This window comes from Lithobates pipiens, unplaced genomic scaffold, assembly GCF_037356315.1.
Source record: "Lithobates pipiens isolate NorthernLeopardFrog02 unplaced genomic scaffold, aLitPip1_a1.2 Scaffold_25, whole genome shotgun sequence".
Classification (NCBI taxonomy): Eukaryota; Metazoa; Chordata; class Amphibia; order Anura; family Ranidae; genus Lithobates; species Lithobates pipiens.
Window position 1 is genome coordinate 127,154,100 of NW_027507787.1, and position 21,173 is coordinate 127,175,272.

A 21,173-nucleotide genomic window follows, 5' to 3' on the forward strand; every position below is an offset into this window, starting at 1 on the left:
CTGATGGGCACTGATAGGCTGAACTGGTGGGCATTGATGAGGTGGCACTGATGAGGCGGCTCTTACTGGCACTGATTAGGTGGCACTGATGAGGAGGCACTAATATGCTGCACTTATGGGCACTGATGAGCACTGTTAGGCAGCACTGATGAGCACTGTTAGGTGGCACTGATGGGCACTGTTAGGCAGCACTGCTGGGCACTAATACATGACATTAGTGGGCACTAATAGGCAGCACTGGTGGGCACTGATAGGTGGCACTGTTGGCGGTACTGATGGACACTGTGCATTGATGGGTGGCACTGATGGGCGACACTGATGGGCATTGATGGGCAGCACTGATAGGCGGCATTGACTGGCATCACTAATGGCCACTGATTGGCACTTTTGGGCAGTGGGGGGCACTGATCGTTGGCATTGGTAGGCACTTTTTTACACTTTTTTTTTAGGGCTGCAACTAACGATTATTTTCATGATCGATTAGTTGGCCGATTATTGTTCAGATTAATCGATAAATCGGTTAATAACCTTTAAAGAAAAAAAAAGTGGTTCAAATTGACGTTCATTTTCAACCACAGTGATGGGAAAATTTGGAAATAATAGAAAACTTCTGAGTCAAAGGAATTTTCAGACAGTGTATGTGGTTTTCGTTCAGAAATTACATTCATTTTAAAAACAAGTGAAAATTTCAAACAAAATTCTTTCATTCAGCGAATGTACAAAGATTTTTCGTCTGAATATTCTCATCTGAAAATTGATCCATATGGTCAGCATAAGGCTCGTTACACACCTATGCAGTTTGCTTTTGATCTGTTTCTGCAGTGCTTTTTTGCTGTACATTTTGATTTTTGCGCACGTGATTTTACTGCAATTTGCATTTTTGCTTTTTTTTGGGCAGATTAAAAAACACATTGCTGCATAAACGCATTACATGCTTTTCTGCAGCTTCTCCATTGAAGTATATTGATCCAATAAAGCACCATTTTGCGTTAAATGTCCCTGACCCTTTCAGATGTGAACGTGTCCCATAGGAAACCATGTAAATGAACTGTAGTGCATTTCTGAAAAAAGCACCAATGAACACATAGGTGTGAACCAGGTCTAAGCCCTTGTACATGCAGTCGGACATTCCGACGGAAAATGTCTGATCAGGCCATGTTGTCGGATAATCCGACCTTGTGTGGGCTCCATCGGACTGTTTCCGTCGGAATATCTGACAAAGTTTTAGAGCTGGGCTGTAAAATTTTCCGACAACATGATCCGAACGGACTTTGCCCGATCGTTTGTAGAGAATTTCGATCGGACAAAGTGCCGCGCATGCTCAGATCAAATTCCTAGACCAAAGCTATTGGCTACTAGCCTGAACATAGTCCTGTCGTAACTAAATAACATCGTCACGTTACGTATGATCGGATTTTCCGACAACTTCGTCCGACCGTGTGTATGCAACACCAGTTTCGAACAAAATCCAAGGGATTTTGTTGTCGGAATGCCCGACCGTGTGTACAAGGGCTAAGATGTTTAGTAACATAATCGGGTTAAAAAAACAAAAACCAATTAGCCCTTTATAGTAGGAAAAAGGGGTTCATTTTTTTTACTGTAGAACTGTGACAGTAATATTTACAGTAGTGATTATTCATTTTAGTTTTTTTAACCCCATTATGTTACTGGCCGATTAATCGATTATGAAAATAGTAATCGATGAATTTCATAGTCGATTAGTTGTCGATTTAATCAATTAGTTGTTTCAGCCCTACTTTTTTTTACTATTGTAATCAGGGCACTGATGATCAGTGCCCTGATTACATTCCTAAATGTTCCCCTGTGAGGAGATGCCTCTGATTGGTTCTCCTCGCCACACACTCTCTTTATAGCTGTTTAAAAACACTGCTTGATTACTTCTGCCACAGGTTATGGTTATGACACAGGAAGGAGTTGACCAGCTGATCTTATTAGCACACCCCCCTGCATTTTACCCTCAGCTGGTCAACCCCTTCTTGTGTCATGACCTAAAGTCTGTCCAAGAAATAAGGCAGACATAATGGAGCAGGGTTTTTAAACAGTGAGGTAAGCGTTTGTAGAATAAATGGAAAGCTGTTTTCTTTTTGCAAAATAAGTACATTAATGCTATATTGGCACATAGGGGCGCTGTAATTCAGAAAAAAAAAAAGTGAACAAAGTTGAACTTAGCCTTTAAGGAATTTCTCCCTCTGCAGTCCTGCCACTTTGCAAGGTCTTTGCTCATTACCACCATTTTAATAGATCCCTCTGGTCACCACCAACTTTTACCCGTGGTCATATGCTGCTGTATGGGACGCTTGGTGGGTACTCTTTGCCATGTCTCCAGGACGAGCCTGTTCTATGTCCATATGCAGAGGTTTCTTTGGCCTCTATTTCCAACAATATCCTGAAACTCAGAGAAATACAGTTTTCATTTCAACAGTAGACCCCTCATTTGTGAGTTCACCTGACAAGAATCTGGTCGGAGATTGCCAAGGCTGCTCAAATGACTTGATCCTCTCTTGGGCAGAACTACATGTTCTAGCCCCATCTGTCTTTCCTATCACAGGTGTGAAAAATTGTCAGGTGTACTTTCTCAGTTTGGATCCAGGGGGGTGTTCTCTATATAGAGGTGTTCCAAACCCTTTACACCAGACGTGGATCTTTGGGCCTTTGCAGTTGATGCTCTGGTGAGCATCTCCTTCATGTGCTCTGCAGGATTGAGATGCAGGGCATTCCAGTGATTCTCGTTGCACTGAACTGGTCCAGGAGGATGTGGTACTCAGACTTCCTGGCAGACACTCTGGGGGTCCTTCTGAATCATCTGTACCAACTGTTTCAAGGAAAAAGTCCTCCATCCTGCTTCATGGTCCCTAGGTTTTAACGTTGTTGAAGCCTGGGTCCTAAGAAGGCCTAATGAATGCGGTTATCCCTACCCTCTTGAGGGCTAGGACATTGAATTTACACTAAGTCTACTATTGAAACTGAAAACCCTATTTGGCCTGGTGTGCCATAGGACACATCTTGTCCTTTTCTTCAGTCTGGTTTAAATTAGCATTTGCCATTCAGTGTCATCAAAGGGCAATCTCAACCTTGGCCATTCTGTTTAATACACTTCTTATTGCACACATCTCCTGTAATGCTGTAGGAGCTTAACATGCTTCTTTGGGATCTCTTCCAACCTATTATGGATTTTCTTTTATTTGACAAGTTTGCAGGGTGGCCTCTCTCATTGCTGTCACTTCTGTGCAGAGGGTTTCTGAGTTAGCTGCCTTATCCAGCAAAGAGCCTTTCTTAGTGTTACACAAGGACAAGGTTGTTTTGAGAGCTCCCCTCCCTATGTATTGCTCTGAAACATCCCAAGGAATTTTTCTCTCTACTGTCTGGACATGGTACAAACCTAGCTCTCGGCTATAGCCTCCTTTTAGGCAATACAATTCCTTTTTATACTTCTTGAAGTTACCCGCAGGAGGCTCTCTGCTTTTTGCTCTGCCTTTGCTAGGAGGATTAGACAGCCCATCATTTAAGCCTATGGCCTAAAGAAGGGACATTGAATTAAAATTCACAGTGGGTCCAGTAAATAAAATTTTCTTCCAGTAGTAGTCTGCATCACATGTTTGTGTGATGACTCGGATCCTTCACATCACAGTCCCCCTCTCCTCTTAGGCTAGATTCCCATCTGTGCATCTGGAGAAACCACTCAAAATTATTATTTATTATTATTATTCAGGATTTATATAGCGCCAGCAATTTACGCAGCGCTTTACAATATAAAAGGGAGACAATACAGTTACAATACAATTAAATACAAGAGGATTAAGAGGGCCCTGCTCAGAAGAGCTTACAATCTAAAAGATCCCACATATTTCCGACCCACGGGGGAGCGTGCTGTACTTTAGCAGACATGCAGTGGAGCTATTTATTCTTAATGACATCGGCACCCGTGACTAATTTTCGTGAGCGCCAAACTGTATGCTGCTGCAGCATGTGGTGGTTGTAGGGGAGAGAGGGGAGCTGATGACTTATTTGCCACATTTCTTGTAGGTAGTGGAGCCTAATAAATTAATGGGCTTACCTACCCACAAATGCACATGTACAGATCTGCTAATACAGTCCCATTCTTACATCTCGCATGTCCTCAGTCCTGGCCAGTTCAGTTGGTTTACAAACCTAGAGCTACACCTTACTTAGAGGACTTTTGTTAGATCACAGCGGGGTTGATTTACTAAAAGAGTACTTACTGGAGTACTTTACTGGAGAGTGAAAAATCTGGTGCAACTGGGCATGGTAGTCAATCAGCTTTTAACTTCAGCTTGTTCAATTAAGCTTTGACAAAATAAAACTGCTGCACCAGATATTGCACGCTCCAGTTTTAGTAAATCCACCCCTATGAAATTTAGGCATATTATCTGAAGTAAGCTGCAGTAAAAGATGATCAAATGAATGCCATTAAAATAGGGCCGAATTACATATTTATTGTGTACCCAGGCAATGTTTGGTCATTAAACAACTATAAGTATAACAAACCACATGATCTCTGTATATTTTCTAGGTTTAGGAATCCCTAGACTTTTGGAGGCCATTTTGCAACTTTTCCCAATGGATACATATGTCCCTGAACCTGTAAGTGCTAGTCTGCAACCTTTAAACTATTTTGGTAAATTATTTTTATTAAAGTTTTGCAGATGTATACAAAAACAGCAAAAAATACTATAATAAAGTAAAACTTTTCATGCCTGTTGCACAACAAAGTGACATGGGGTATAATTTTTGAAACAAAGGAAACATACTGTGTAAATATGACTGTAAGTTTACCATTATATTTAGGGGCAAGTGCTTTGATTAGCATTCGGAGTGCTTTAAAAAGTGTGTCCATTGCCACATTTTAAAGCAAGTGTAAATGATCCCTAATGGTGTTGTACTGAAGTTTGTATGCCACCTTTGGAATCCAGTATGCCAGCACATACAATTGTAAAGGATAACACGGCTAACCTTTTTAATAAAAAGTGCAGAATTTTTAATAGTATTGAAAACAAAACACACAAACCTGTGGATAGAGGAATATATAGAGACTGCACTGGTTATATATGGTCATGCAAAAAAAAAAATAGCTACAGTGGAACCTTGGATTACAAACATAATACATTCCAGGAGAATGCTTGTAATCCAAGGCAATAGCATATCAAAGAGAGTTTCCCCATAGAAGTCAATGGAATATCTAGTAAATAGATAATTTGTTCTGCATTGACTTTTATTACATGCAATACCGCATGTGGCCAGAGGTGGGGGTGCCGGAGAACCTCAGAAATACTCAGGGACAGCTCGACTGAACTCGGAAAGGCTCGGGAACGGAGTATTTCTGAGTGATTCCGAGTATTTCCGAACGGCTCCGACCCATTCCGAGTATCTCCGACCAACAATTCTAATTGGATATACTTTATCACATTTCTAATGTTTGAAAACATTTCCAGAGTTCTAAAAATAGTGAAAAATGGTTGGTTAAGGTGAAGTTGATAAAAGACAGGCTGCTGTATTCCCTTGGTGAACATAGCATGGTTTTATAAAAGGGTCAAAACTTTACTGCAGTGTACAAAGCTATTCGACCCATTCAGATAGTTTTGTCCCCTCTCTCTTAATGCATCAGTATGATTGGAGTTATACTTCCCATTGCCCAAATCCTGAAATGTTACCTAACTTCTCAAATTAAGTGAAAGTTGTCTGCTTTGAAAAAATATTTACTCTCTAGGTGAACTATTTAGTTTAAAAAATATGCACCATTATAGCACTACAAGACTGTCCTATTTTCTTTGTCAGTTCCTATTCAGCCAACATGCTCTCATTCTTTATAGTCCTGCAACAGCAGTATTTATGTACAGGACACCAGGAGAGTTTTTGGAGGAAAGAACCTCCAAACCCTGATTACAGGGACTCTGGTCATGAAGGAGTTAAACCACATGCAATCGCGGCCTTGGAAAGCAGCAGGAAGGAAACGGTGGAGAGTGGAGTGGTTCACATGCTGTTAACAAGTGTGAACTCTCTGGCAACTAAAAAGCTTATTGGTGAATCCCTGTGAACTTTGTGGCACCCTAAACCCCAGTGTGGGACTAAGAGTCTGGAAATGACGTTGTCAATGGGGCATTGACAACGTCATTTGTGACGAAACGCGTCTGGGAAGGCACGCAGTGACGCCATCACGTTGTACAAGGGGAGGACGGGCTCCCCAATGCCGGCCGGCTTTCTATTTTTTGTGCTTTATTGGAATGGATGTTAATGTAAGTGTAATATTCACGTTTTAAATAAATTATCCAAGCAGTGTTATACTATGAGGGTTTCCTCTTCTCTTTGGAGCCACTCTTAGCACTATTTGAAATCGCTGAACGAGTGATAAGTTTATGTGAACGCTGCCATTCATTGGGGTTAGCTGATCTATGAGCGCAAGCCGTCACCGTGGTGTCCTGGAAAGAATTGCGATAGAGGACTTTTTATGAACTTTGTTTGCTCCTTCCTTTTAGGTTGATGAATTATAATTTGTTATTTCATTCATTTATTTTGTATGTAACGTGATCTATAATAATCCATTTACATTTATTCATTTTTTATTATTTGTGAAGGTAGTATATAGGGGTTACGGCGCAGATTTTAGAATTTTTTCTAGTAGATTTGAGTGTGTGTATCCCACTTAGAGCTGTGGCCTTTATTTTAAATTATTTTATGTTTTGTTCTCATCTGAGCGCAGTTTATTTTTCCATTCATTATCACCTGTGTGCAAATTTTTGGGAAAAACAATTAGCCAATCACAGAAGCAGGACAGGTTTCTGTATACAAATGGTGTACCGAAAGTTTTTAGAAAAATTTGTCTAAATTTTCTCAAATCGCCTTTCAGAACAACCTTGGAAAGAGCGCAGCTCCACCCATTTTCCAGGAAACACATACAGCCTTTAAATCCCTCCTCTTCCACCATGGCCTCAGTTATTGTGTTTCCTCCACCATGGTGGAAGTGTATGCTGGAACCAGGGGGCTGCTCTTTCTCCAGGGTGGAGGGGAAAGGGTTTACCTCTAGTGTTTTTTCTGCCTGGGGTGCAGGGACCATCCCAGCGCCCTTCTGGTACATGCGGGGGATGTTCCGGAGTCTCCAGCATCTCCAAGCTCAATGGAGCAGCGGCCAGCAGGAGGTTCTCAGCGTCTGAGCTTATGTTGTGACTGTTCTTTTTTTTTTTTTTTTGTGTTCCTCCCTGTAGGGAGTCTGTTTCTGCAGGGTCAGAGATTACTTTTCTTGGACCCTGCAGTTTGATGGTGGGGGTTTTGCTGTGGATTGGTTTCAACACTGAGGGGCATCTCTCTCTCTCTCTCTCTTACCTGTGCTGGTGGTGGTCTGTGTTCTTTGCACTAAAAGGTCAGGAAGGTGTTTAGCACATTTAGTGAAATGTCTTCGCTCACCTTTCAGGATTTTTTTTTTTAGGGAAAACTAAAAACCCACCAAGTCAGAGGAAATGCCCTTCATGCAAGAACCCTCTCAGAGACTCTTGGCAAAAAGCAATGTGCAGATCTTGTCGAAGAGGAAACATCCCAGCAATATAGAGACTTGTTTTCCTCAGTACGTGAACTCACAAACTCACTGAGTTCAGTCAAATTGTTGCTGGTCCAAGGTCTGACAGCCTGTGTTGAAACCATCATCTAGTCCCAGGGCATCTACTTCTAGGCCCGTAGAAGTCATAGACTCAGAGGACGAGGGGGCAAGTACTCTTCCTTCCCTCAGGGATTCAGACGATGAGGAAGAGGAAGGCAATAGCCGAGGCTCTAGGTACAAACTGTTTTTAGAAGAAGTGGACGACCTTTTGAAAGCGATTTACATGACCCTCGACTTTCAGGAGGAGAAGGTACAACTGTCGGTCCACGATAAAATGTACCAGGGTCTTTATGACCCCAAACACAGTGTGTTTCCGGTCCATAGAGTTCTATTGGATATAGTCAAGAAGGAATGGAAAGACCCTGAAAGAGGCCCCTTCCTTTCCAAAACCCTCAAGAGGCGGTTTCCATATGAAGATAAGGAGTCTGAAGTGTGGAATAAAAAAACACTGGGGGATGCCGCTTTTTCGCAAGTGTCCTGTGGCACAGATCTACCATTCAAGGACATGGGGGGGGGGGGGGGTGCTAAAGGATGCAGTGGATAAAAGGGCAGACTCCTTTTTGAATAAGGAGTGGGATTCCACTTTAGCCAGCCTCAAACCAGCTATGGTTTCCACAGTTGTTGCAAGGAACCTGGAATTCTGGGTGAATAAGCTGAAGAACCACGTAGACACCACGAAAAGATTCTTTGGAATCCTTTCCGTTAATTCTGAAGGCAGTGAAATACATGGCCAATGCATTAGCTGAATCAAATAAGATGGCAGCTAGGTCATCCGCTCTGGTGAATTCAGCCAGACGCGCTGTCTGGCTAAAAACTTGGTTTGGTGACACAGCCTCCAAAATTAAGTGTGGCTTACCCTTCCCGGGGATCTTCTTTTTGGTACAGACCTGGGAACAATCTTAGATCGGACAGCCGACAAGAAAAAGGCTTTCCCTGCCAAAAAGAAACAAACAGCTAAAAATAATTTTCGTGCTGTTCAACAGCTCCATAAGAATAGGGAAGACAACAAGAACCATTGGGCCTCCCAAAAGGGTAAGGGTAGAGGAGGGGTTCTCTTCAGATCTCCCCCAGACCAGCTCCCCAAAAACAAGTGACAATCTTGTCCCAGTAGGGGGAAGATTGTCTGCCTTTCTCCTACAATGGAACAGAACATCTTCAAGCCTGTTCGTAAGGAATGTTATCTCTCAGGGATACAGTCTGGAGTTTTCAAAGGCCCCCCCCAGATTTTACGTTTCAGCTCTTCCAAAGGATCAAAACAAAGCTGCAACAATGATGAACCTATTACAGGATCTGATTCAACAAGAAGTGATAGTCCAGGTCCCGAAACTTCAGGAGGGCCGAGGCTTCTATTCCCACATTTTTCTGGTGAAGAAGCCATCGGGAAAGTATTGATTGATTTTGAACCTAAAGATCCTAAATAGATCAGTTTGTTACAAACATTTCCGCATGGACAAAATCCATTGAATAACAAAACTGTTGACTCCAGACTGATTCATGGCATCCCTAGATCTGAGGGATGCTTACCTACACGTCCTGATTGCTCAGGCTTCCCAACGCTTCATTCGATTGGCCATCAACCTGTGGTCATCGGTTTGGCATTTTCAGTTCAAAGCTCTGTCTTTCGGACTCTCATCTTTCCCCTAGGATTTTCATAAAAATAATGGAGGAAGCCCTGGGGCCTCTGAAGTTAGGAGGAATTTCCGTTGTTCCATATCTGGACAACCTCTTGTTTTTTGCGGACTCCAGGGAACAGGTTGTGGCAAATCTTCAGGTATCACAAACACCTCAAGAACTAGAGAAATCAAATCTACAACCACGTCAAGAAGTTTTTGAGCTATACCATAAACTCGGTGCTCCAAAAAGTTTTTCTACCACAAGCGAAGTTGGAGAAGATCTTCTCTGCAGCAAAACAGATTCAGATGAATATCTCAATTTCAGGTCGATCGGCCATGGCAGTATTATGACTTCTCACGGCATTGATTCCAGCTGTACAGTGGGCCAGATTTCATCCCAGACCACTCCAGTTGAACATCTTACAGACATGGTCACATCAAGTTTCGTTGGAAAAACAGATCAGACTTGCCTCAAAAGTAAAACGAGCACTCTGGTGGTGGAGGGACCAACGAAAGGTCTCTTCTGGGTCTTTCCACTAGACAAGCATCTAACAACAGACTCACATTCTTGGGGTTGGGGAGCCCACTTGGATGGCCTAACTTCTCAGGGGGTTTGGTCCAAGACAGAAGCCCGAAAGTCTTCAAACTGGCAAGAACTAAAGGCTATCTCTCACGGTCTCCTAGCTTTTCAACAAGCAGTGTCCTTTCAGATAATATTACCGCTGTAGCATACATGCTCAAGCAAGGAGGAACCAGGAGCAGAACACTAATGGAACTAACCAGTCAACTACTTTCCTGAGCAGAACAGAATGTGGCATCTCTTTCGGCAGTTCACCTAAAGGGTTCTCAGAATTTGCTAGCAGGCCTACTCAGCAGGAGGAGGGTGGTAGAAGCAGAGTGGAGCCTGAATCAACAAGTCTTGATGATCTCCAAAACATGGGGGCGACCTTTTGCCAGTCAACAGAATTCAAAGGTTCAGAAATTCTTTTCTCTTCACCAAGAAGACCAAACCATAGGCATAGATGCTCTAGCGCATCCATGGCATTATCAACTGTGCTATGCTTTCCCCCTTTCCTCTAATACCAATGGCTCTAAGGAAATTCAGAGAAGAAAAAAACATGATCCTAGTCTCCCTTTTGGCCAAAAAGACCTTGGTTTGCAACACTACAAAATTTGGCCACAGAACCTCCTTGGAGGCTGCCGCTCAGGAAGGACCTTCTAACACAGGGCTCTGTGATTCATCCGGAAGTAGACCGGTTACACCTGACCGCATGGCTTCTGAGGAAGACCTCCTAAAATCCAAGGGGTTATCTGATAAACTAGTAAAGACCCTACTCTGCAGTAGAAAGTAGGTAACTCAGACCATATACCTGAAGGTCTGGAAGAAGTTTAATTCCTGGTGTACCTCTAAAAGCTTTCAGGTCCTTGAATTTCTCCATGATGGAATGGAAACTGTGCAGCCAGCACTCTAAAAACCCAGGTGGTGGCTCTTTCAGTTTATTTTGAAAAAACTCTATCCAGAGAAGTTTTAGTTTACGTGGAGGGCCACCCTAAAAAAAAATAGCATTAATATTCTTAAAAAAAATGTAAAAAACAATTTGAAAAAATATATTTTTTTTAACTTGCCAGAAACCCCCTATTGCTAGGCAGTCTTCCTAATCTGCCTCTTCCCTTCTACTCCACTGTGATCTTGCGGGTGTGTTCCAGAACACAGTGCGCCCCATTCACAAAGCACCGTGCGACTTGCGCATGCGTAGTAGAAAACGGGCAGTGAAGCCGCAAGTCTCCACTGCCTTTTTCCCTAGTGAGCAGCGCCGGGACATGATATGAGGGACGTATCGGCCTTGGCAGGGCTGACATCGGTGGCGTCCTGGGCAGGTAAGTGTCCTTATTAAAAGTCAGCAGCTACAGTGTTTGTATCTGCTGACTTTTAAAAAGAACATTTTACGCTGGAACACCCAATAGGCCCGTGGCCGTCAAAATTTTTCCCAGCTGGGACTTATCTATTGTTTGGCAGGGTCTCATGGGGGCTCCGTTCGAACCCTTAAGCCCCATACACACTATCAGTTTTTCAGAACTACATTTTTTAAGGATGCTTCCTGTAAAGCCCCATCCACACAATTTTTTTTTTTTGTTTAAACTTTATATCTTTTATTAATTTCTTTTTCATTACAAACATCACAAACAACCTTTCCATAAAAAAGGTAAGGACACAATACCATTTTTACATATCCCTATCCCACCCTTCCATTTCCTACATTCGTCACCTCCCCACTCATACATACCCACTCCTCATACTTCCTTCTTATTAAAAAGTACCATCATTCATTTTCTCCCACCATACCTTCCATATCCTGTCAAATTTTTTAATACCTCCTTGTCTTATATATGCTACTCTTTCTTTAAGGATAACTCTGTTCATATTTTGCACCCACTCTCCACTCGGAGGTGTAGAGGATTGCCATTTCTGAGCTATAAGTTTTCTAGCTTGAAAAAAGCACCTTCATTTTGCTAGGTTGCCATCTTTAGGTTCACTACTCCCCTTGATCCATCCCAGTACACATCCCACCGGTTCTATTTCTATTACCGTCTCAAAGACATGACTAACTATCCTCACCACCTCCCTCCAGTACCGATGTAACTTAGGACATCTCCAGAACATGTGGATCATGTCTCCTTCTATCCTTCCACATCTAGGACAAGCTGCATCACTCCTTCTACCAAACTGGGCCATCCTCTTGGGGGTATAATATGCTCTATACAATAAGAGTAAATGTGAGAACTTTTGAGATGGGGAAATGGACACCCAAGGTGCCACCTCAAGAATTCTCTCCCATTGATCTTCCAAAATGTTAGCCACATACGTCTCCCATTTTTTCCTATTTATTTGACCCTGTTTTTTCCCCTGGGATTCCTTACACAACTCTGCATACACTTTAGATATGAATCCTTTCCCTGATTCTGCTCGGAGTAGGTCCTTAATTACTGGCATCTCGCTCCATACTATTGCTGCCCCCTCAAACTGCTTTTCCAGTGCATGCCTGATCTGCAAATATCTAAAAAAGGACTTTTTCGGGATTAGAAACTGATTCCTTAATTCTTGGAATTGCTTCATTTTGCCATTCTGATAAATTTGGTGAACAAAATTTATACCCCTTCTTTCCCATTCCCTTACTTGTCCTATTTTTAGAACCTCGTCTAACTTATTATTTGCCCATAGGGGGGAGTATTCTGTAAATCCCCTATATCCCTGTATTCTTTTAGTTATCTCCCACACCTTAGTCATTAACCCTAGAGTAGGGACCTCTCGTACAACAATCCCTGCCTCTAATGCCACTACCAGTGGTCTTCTGAGCAGTTGTTCAAGGGGAGTTCCCTTTTTCCAACCCCCCCCCCCCCACCTCCTCTCCTGCCAAATGCTGTAACTGAGCTGCTAGGAAGTAGTTAAATGGGTGTGGGAGTGCGACCCCCCCCCCTTTACTTGGAAGTTGCAGAGTCTTTAACCCTATGCGTGCCTGTCCCCCCTTCCACATCAGTTCTCTAAATATGGAGTCCATCTTATAGAACCAGTCCTTGTATATCCATACTGGCGAATTGTGTAAAACATACAAAAGTTGCGGCAGAAGTATCATTTTAATAAGGTTACATCGACCTGCTGCTGATAAAGGTAGTTTCTTCCATATATTAGTTTTTTGTTTAAATTTAAATAGCAATAGGGTCAAGTTGTTTACCACATATTGTTTAAGATCTTTAGTAATACAAATACCCAGATATTTCATCTCACTCACTATCTGGATATGTGCAGCTTCACACGGTAGGGGGCTATCCAATGGGTCTATAGGCAGTATGCAGGATTTGTCCCAATTTATTTTTAGGCCCGCAAGATGTCCAAAATTAGTTATTCTGTACATCACTTCCCCTATTGAATGCTGGACATCTCCAAGAAGCAGAAGGAGGTCATCCGCAAATAATAATACTTTTTCTTCTTCCTCCCCTCTCTTAAAGCCTTTTATCCTCATATTTGATCTCAGGGATATAGCCAGGGGTTCGATCTCCATAGCAAACAAGAGGGGAGACGGGGCAACCCTGCCTTGTGCCTCTCTTCAGTCGGATCCCGGCCCAGCTCTCATTATTTATTCTAATCCTTGCCTCCGGGGATCTATATAACATTTTAACCCATTTTATAAATACCGGACCCACCCTATATTCCCTCAAAACTCTCCACAAATAGCTCCACTCTAACGAGTCGAAAGCCTTAGCAGCGTCTAAGGATAAGACAGCTCTCTGGCCATCACCGTCCACTGGTATCTGGAGATTCCAAAAGACCCGTCTTATATTTATACTCGTGGATCTCCCAGGAATAAATCCTGATTGATCAGGATGAATAATTTTTCCTATCACTCCGTTCAATCTCCTTGCCAAAACCTTGGCTAGGATCTTTACATCCAGGTTCAACAGAGAGATAGGTCTATATGATGAGGGAGCCAGGGGGTCCCTGTTTTCCTTTGGTAGCACTATTATATTTGATTCTCTCATTGAGGCCGGGAGTTCTCCTACTTCTATCGCCCAGTTAAGAGTTTTTAGGAGCTCCGGGATTAGCACCTCGCCAAAATGGCGATACACCTCCACCGGGAGGCCGTCTGGGCCTGGAGCCTTCTGACCTGCCATTTCCCTCACTATACATTGAATCTCTTCCACCGTTATAGGGCCATCTAGTATTTCCCCGTCTTCTTTAGAGAGATGAGGTATTGCCAGTGGACCAAAAAATGTGTCCATTTCCTCCCTCATCTCGGCCTGGCTGGATTGATATAGATCCTCATAATAAGCTCTGAATCTCTCTAAAATATCAGTTTTATTTGTAGATATCCTACCATCTGCCATACTAATCCTTGATACCATGGACGGGGTTGAATTTGTTTTCACCAAGCTTGCTAGCATCCGACCTACCCTTTCTCCTTCCCCAAATGCTAGTTTCTGAAATATGAATTTATTTTCCGCCTTCTCTAGCATTATATGGCGATATTCCTGCTGCGCTTTTAGCAATTGTCCCTGGTTCTCTGGTGTTGGGTTTTTTATATACTGGATTTCTGAGTTTACCACTCTCTCTGAAGCAGCATCTTCCCTTTCCCCAAACTGTTTTTTAATTTTAGCCATCTGTTGTATCAAAAGACCTCGAAGATAGGCTTTTAATGCATCCCATACTATCCCCGGCGAAGCCGAACCTGTATTCAAATTTACATATTCTTTAAGTAAGCTTAACACTTCCTTTGGATCTCTCATAAGCTCTAACCATACAGGGCTAAATCTCCATCCTCTTTGCTGGTTTCTCTCCCCTATATCTAAGAGGGCCTTCATTGCTGAGTGATCCGATAAGCTTCTTGGCATATAGTTTATTTTGTTTACTAGTGCCGCTGCTTCATCATTCCCCATAATCATGTCTATCCTTGACAAGGTTGAATATGTGGCGGAAAAGCACGAGAAAGAGCGAGACTTTGGGTTCTGCATTCTCCAAAGGTCCTTCAGACCCATTTCTCCCATGAACTGCGATAAGCAGCTCTCCCTTATGCCTCCTTGCTGAATCCTCCCACTGGGGAATCTATCCATTATTTTGTCAATAACCATATTAAAATCCCCCATTAATATCAATGGGACTTCCGGCTTGTCCAGCACAAACTCAACCAAGTCATACAGAATATCCATAGTGGAAGGTGGTGGTATGTAAACATTGGCCAAGATCAGGGACTTTCCCTCTAATTTACCATATAAAAAAATATACCTCCCTTGCTCATCAATCTTCACCTGAAAGCAATTAAATGAACCCCCCCTTTTAATAAGAATACTAACCCCCCTGGAAAAGGAGGTATAACACGAGTGATATTGAATATGATATTCCTCCCACCCCAGCTGTGTAGTGGTAGCTTTTGTAAAATGTGTCTCCTGGAGAAAAAGAAGCATTGCTCCATGAGACCTAGCGGTCAACTTGACTGCAGTCCTCTTCTTCGGGTCACCCATCCCTCTAACATTCCAGGAATATAGGGTAAGACTTCTCCCCCTAAACACTGTGCGTTCACTCATTAATAATTATAATACCCATATCTGAAAACTAATTTGTGTAACTCATCTTTATTATTCCTTTTTATGTGATAGACTTTTACCCTTTGTTTCCTCATAAATATTTGTGCTTGCAACCCATCCTTGTTGATCCTTTTTATGTGATAAACTTTTACCCATTGTTTCATTATAAATAAATGTGCTCTATATAGTGCTCTTCTCACTCGGATATGCTTCTTCCACACTTCTCCCACCTGCCAACCATACCTTAAACACCCTAGTCCCCTTTCTCTCCCACCATACCCCTCCCCCTTCTCACACACTTCTCCCATCGCCTCTTTAGGCTTCTCCTGGGGCCTCCTTCTGTGACCTTCCCATACACACCTTGCCTGTAAATCACTCTGCATCTTTTCCTTATACACTACTCCCTTCCCACACCCCTTCCCCCCTACTCCCCTCCCCCCCAAACACTTCCAAACGAAAAAATTACCCCAAGCAGCTGATGTAGGAGGGGAGCACCCCGCCCACTCCTCCAACCCAAGGGGTAACATGCGTGGAGCTCTCCTCCCTCAGCTCGCCCTCCCCTCCCCCCTCCCCCCCATACTCCAAATAGCCTCTCACCAATTATCGCCCTCTTCCCACCTCCACCACAACAAAAACTCTAGAAAAAAACTTATAAACAGACAAAGAAAAAAATACTTATGAACCTATATTCCTCTCCCCCCCCCTCCAAAACAAGGAGGAGGGGGGGGGAGCAGAAGACAAATCGGACCCGAGAGACCATCACTACTAAGATCTCCGGGGGTGGGTCTCCAACCACTCCTCCACACCCCCAGGGTTGTCAAATATTATAGTCCCTTCAGGAGCGTTTATCCGTAATCTTGCTGGATATAATAACGCATAAGTCATGTTTATTTGGCGGAGTTTCCTTTTGACTTCCCCAAATTTGGCTCTTTTTCTTTGAAGGTCGGGAGAGAAGTCCGGAAAAATCGATACTCGAGAGCCATTATATACAATCTTACCCCTCTCCCTAGCTTTACGGGTGATAGGCTCTTTATCTTTAGAAAACAGTAACTTGGCCAAAAATGGTCTTGGGGGGGCGCCCATCTGTGGGGGTCTTGAGGGAACCCTGTGTGCCCTTTCAATGGTAAACAGTGATGAAAAAATATCCTGGCCAAACATATCCCTAAACCATTTCTCCAGGAAAGCTATAGGGTCTGAACCCTCGCACAGTTCTGGCAAACCTACGATCCGGATGTTCTTCCTCCTCATCCTATTTTCCATTTCATCTAATTTGTTTTCCTGTTTAGTTAACTGTTCTTGCATTAACCTGAGTTCCCGTATCAAAGGGGCCAAGTCATCTTCAACCCGGCCCACCCGATCCTCTAGGGCTGTGGTCCTTTCCTGGATCCCTTGGATATCCTGTCTGGCGTACGATAATTCCTCTTGGATGGAGATAAGTTGAGTACTCATTCCTCCCAGGGACTCTCTACAAAGGTTGACTGCCACCAGAACCTCTTTCAATGTTGGCTCGGGCTCTGAATCTGGTTCAAGACTTCCCTGTAGTCCCTCCTCTAGTGGCCCATTTGCCCCTTCTAAACTCATATCTTTGACCTGGCCCTGGGAGTTTACTCTTTCGTCGTTTTCCTCCACAGCCGTTGGGGGGAGGCTTGACCCATGACTTTTCCTGGTGCCTTTAACGCCTGATAGCCTATTAGTTTGGGCTTGCTGTCCTTGTTGTGGACCCTTTGGGGAGGTCTGACTAGACTCCTGACCCGGATTATGAGCATACTTTTCTAGTTTTGCAGCTGCGGCTGCTTGACTTGCTTTAGTCGCACGATGCGATGGCATGATAGCTTTACTTTTGCTCCAAGATAATATTCCCAAACTATATATGTATACTTGGTTTCTCTCTCACAAAAAGGTGGAAAAAAAAGCAAGGGCCAAAAAATAAAGGAACACACACAACGTAATTTGGACTTTATAAGGCACGTTCTGGGCTATACCAAGACCTCTCTAGTTCCAAATGGATCCAAATAGCTCCGACTCCAATCAGTATGTTTAGGTAAACAAGCACTTTAAAACAGGTTACAGTCCCTTTAAAGAAACGATTTACAGTTCTCAATACACTTATGTGCAGAGGGTTCTTTAGTTTCAAAATTAAGGCAATGGAAGAACATTACCCAGGCTTTCACGCCAGGGGGCAGGAAAAAAAACACAGACCAAGGGGTGGGAAAGCGCACACAACTTGATTTGCACTCTATACGGTACACTCTAAGCTATACCGGGACCTCTATAGTTCCAAATAGATCCAGGTAGCTCCTGCTTCAACCGATATGTCCGAGCATACAAACAGGCGCTTCAAATCAAATTAGAATCCCTCCAAAGAAAGAATTTACAGTTCTCAATACTCCAGTGAGCGGAGAGTTCTTAAGTTACAGGATATATACTGTGGAAATTAATAGATCTTATCCATATTCCTTCTCCTGTATGTAATCTTAATCACAGTTCACATAGATGATTCACACTCACCACCCTGCTTGACAGTTCACTCTCACCAGTTCCTTGGGATTGCCTGTGTGCTTCTCCCCTTGTACCTCTCCACTGCATATACCAGGAGTTGCTCTCCACCTCCCCTTGCTAGTCTCGTTCCTCCGGGACCCAATCCAGCGTTTCCATGGCAGTCAGAGAGGGAGCCATCCCCTTCATTATACCACCCACCACCGTCAGCGCTTTTACGAATCCCAATTACTGCAGCACGGCGTGGTGATAAACAGGGGGAAGTGTCCGATCGTCCGGTCGGCTAAACGCAGTTTTTCCTGGCCATCCTCTGTCCGGGTAGAGGCATGTAGACCGGCAGGTTAGCGGGGTGAGACGCTGCACGTTGCGGTATACTGCAGGCATGGAGGGGAGAGCGAGACACCCACTCACTCACATGTTCGCAGCCTCCTCCTTCTCCATCCGGTCACGCCCCACAGATGTGTTCTTTCGTGGTATCCCCATCCACACTATTAGTTTTTCTGCTGAGTTTTTCCTTCAGATTTACCAAAACCATGTAGTGCAAGGTCCTGCCTGATTTGCATACAAATTGAAACTCCTAAGGTTTTACCTCATATTATATGGTTTTGGTAAATCTGAAGGAAAAACTCAGCAGAAAAACTGATAGTGTGTATGGGGCTTTACAGGAAGCATCCTTAAAAAATGTAGTTCTGAAAACAATCTTCCTAGTTGCCATCACGTCCGCAAGAAAAGTCGGCGAGCTTCAGGCCCTGTCAGTCACAGAACCTTTTCTTAAAGTTTTTCCAGACCGGGTAATCCTTCAGACAGATTCGGCTTTCCTGCCCAAAGTTTCTTCAACCTTTCATTGTTCGCAGGAAATAGTTTTGGCCACTTTATCCTCAGCTCCTGCCAATACAGGAGAAGAAGCTTTCCACACTCTGGATGTAAGGAGATGCCTGTTTCACGTTTTGTTAATCACCAAGGAGTTCAGAAAATCAAATGCCCTTTTTGTCATTTTCTCAGGCACACGTAAAGGGGAGAAAGCTTCTAAGAGCACACTGGCTTAGATGGGCAATTACGGAGGCCTATGAAGCTAAAGAAGAAATACCCCCCTCAGGTATTGCTGCTCATTCCACAAGATCAACGGCAGTTTCCTGGGCCGAGAGGGCCGGTGCTATGCCTGATCAAATTTGCAAGGCTTCAACATTTCTCTGACATAGGTTGGACTAACTGTCCGTCGCAGATCAAACCTTGGGCAGGAAAGTACTGCAGGCAGTAGTCCCACCTTGGGTAAGTTTCTCGGTTATCCTCTTCAAGGTTGTCCTGAAAGGCGATTTGAGAAAGGCCTAGTTAGACTAACTGGTGATGGTATTTCTAAGAGCCTTTCAGGACAATTTCCCTCCCTTTGTATCTTAGAAGTGGTTTAAGTGTCTATCATGGTTGTTTGTGGTTTTCTGTGCTTTGTTTTCCAGTATGTCGGAGTGTTTCCTGGAAAATGGGTGGCGCTGCACTTTCTCCAAGGTTGTCCTGAAAGGCTCTTAGAAATACCGTCACCGGTAAGTCTAACTAGGCCTTGTTGACAGAGTTGGAAAAAGCAAAGTGACCACACATTAAGACTTAAAGTGGATGTTAACCCTCATATAGTGAAGTGAAGTGAACAGCCTCAGATGATACACAGATATTAAAAAAATCTACCCTACATGCGTTTTACATGTATATCTGCTGTCTTCAGCTTTATATACTTTTTAGAAAGTGCATGTCCTGTTAGAATTTTCTCTTCCCGGTTCCCCTGTAGTTGTGGATACTTGCTATACACTGTGAGACAGCTGATTGGAGGAAAGGCGCACACACCCCCCTCCACATAGGCAGAGACTTGCAGAGTTGTGCTGCGAATAGACCAGCTATCTGCTAATCTATAGCACCCACCTTGACACAAAATTCAGGCTGATTTTATCTCAGTTGTCAGATGTTATCTGTCAGAGCAGTACAGTCCATTGTTGACTCCTGTAGGTTCCGTGGGTAAATACAGTACCTGGTGCATTGGAAGGGGTATGGTCCGATGGAATGCTCTTGGGTCTCATTCTCGGACTTACAGGGTCTCATGTGAATTCCATAGATGTTTTCCCCTCAAACCTGGTTGTCCTGGGGGGGGGGGGGGGATGTTGAGGAGGGTGTACTGTCAAGACTGGGCTCAGCCCTTTCTTCTCAGAGCTGGCCCGCTCACCTGTCGGATAATTGCCAGCTCCTATCTCTCCACAGTTACTCAGGTGTTGATATCCTGCTGGTCAGTCCTGGTTACTTAATCCATTCAGCCCAAATGATCTCTGCCTTTGCCTTGGTCAACATTACAGAATCTCCTGCGATCCTGGTGAAGACTTGCTTTGCTGACATCCCTTCTGGCTCCAGATTCTGCTTGCTGTTCCACTACATTGATCCCTGGCTTCTGGCTTGGCTGACTATCCGTTCTGTTTACTAAACGTTGGCTATGCTTTGACTACATTTGTTCTTTTTACCTTTATTATTGACCACTGGGCACTTACCGTAAACACCCTTAATAACCAGACCAATTTTCAGCTTTCGGTGCTCTCACATTTTGAATGACAATTACTCAGTCATGCAACACTGGACCTATATTAAATTTTTGTCCTTTTTTTCACACAAATGGAGCTTTCTTTTGGTGGTATTTAATCACTGCTCGGTTTTTTATTTTTTGTGCTATAAAAGAAAAAATACAGAAAATTCTGGAAAAAAATGAATTTTTCTTTTGTTTCTGTTATAAAATTTAGCAGATTAGTAATTTTTTCTTCATAAATTTTAGCCAAAATTTATACTACTACATATCTTTGGTAAAAATAAGTACAAATTGGTGGATATTATTTGGTCTTTGTGAAAGTTATAGAGTCCACAAGCTATGGTGCCAATATCTGAAAATTGATCACACCTGAAGTACTGATGGCCTATTTCAATTCTTGAGACCCTAACATGCCAGGAAAGTACAAATACCCCCCAAATGACCCCTTTTTGGAAAGAAGACATTCCAAGGTATTTAGTAAGAGGCATGATGAGTTTTTTTAAGTTGTCATTATTTCCCACAATTCTTTGCAAAATCAAGATTTTTTTTACTTTTTTTTTTTCCACAAAATTGTCATATTATCAGTTTATTTCTCACACACAGCATATGCATACCACAAATTACACCCCAAAACACATTTTGCTATTACTCCCGGGTATGGCGATACCACATGTGTGAGACTTTTACAGTGTGGTCACATACAGAGGCCCAACATGCAGGGAGTGCCATCAGACGTTCTGGAGCACCCAGGACAATTCTGGTGTTGCAGAGCATTGCAGGGTATTGGCGGGTGTTGCAGAGCATCGCAGAG

At 43.2% G+C, this 21,173-nt stretch overlaps 1 protein-coding gene across 4 annotated transcripts in view; it reads left to right on the forward strand.

Moving 5' to 3' along the window:
• The window catches only part of FUOM (fucose mutarotase), a 98,998-nt gene that overhangs the window by 18,233 nt on the left and 59,592 nt on the right, over positions 1-21,173 (forward strand). For 3 of the 4 annotated variants that reach the window (XM_077454851.1, XM_077454848.1, XM_077454850.1), the window contains one exon: positions 4,553-4,623. The exons of the other annotated variant lie outside the window; for it this stretch is intronic. In XM_077454851.1, the coding sequence (XP_077310977.1) occupies positions 4,553-4,623 (71 nt within the window). The remainder of the gene's footprint in view (positions 1-4,552; positions 4,624-21,173) is intronic. 4 annotated transcript variants of the gene reach the window in all.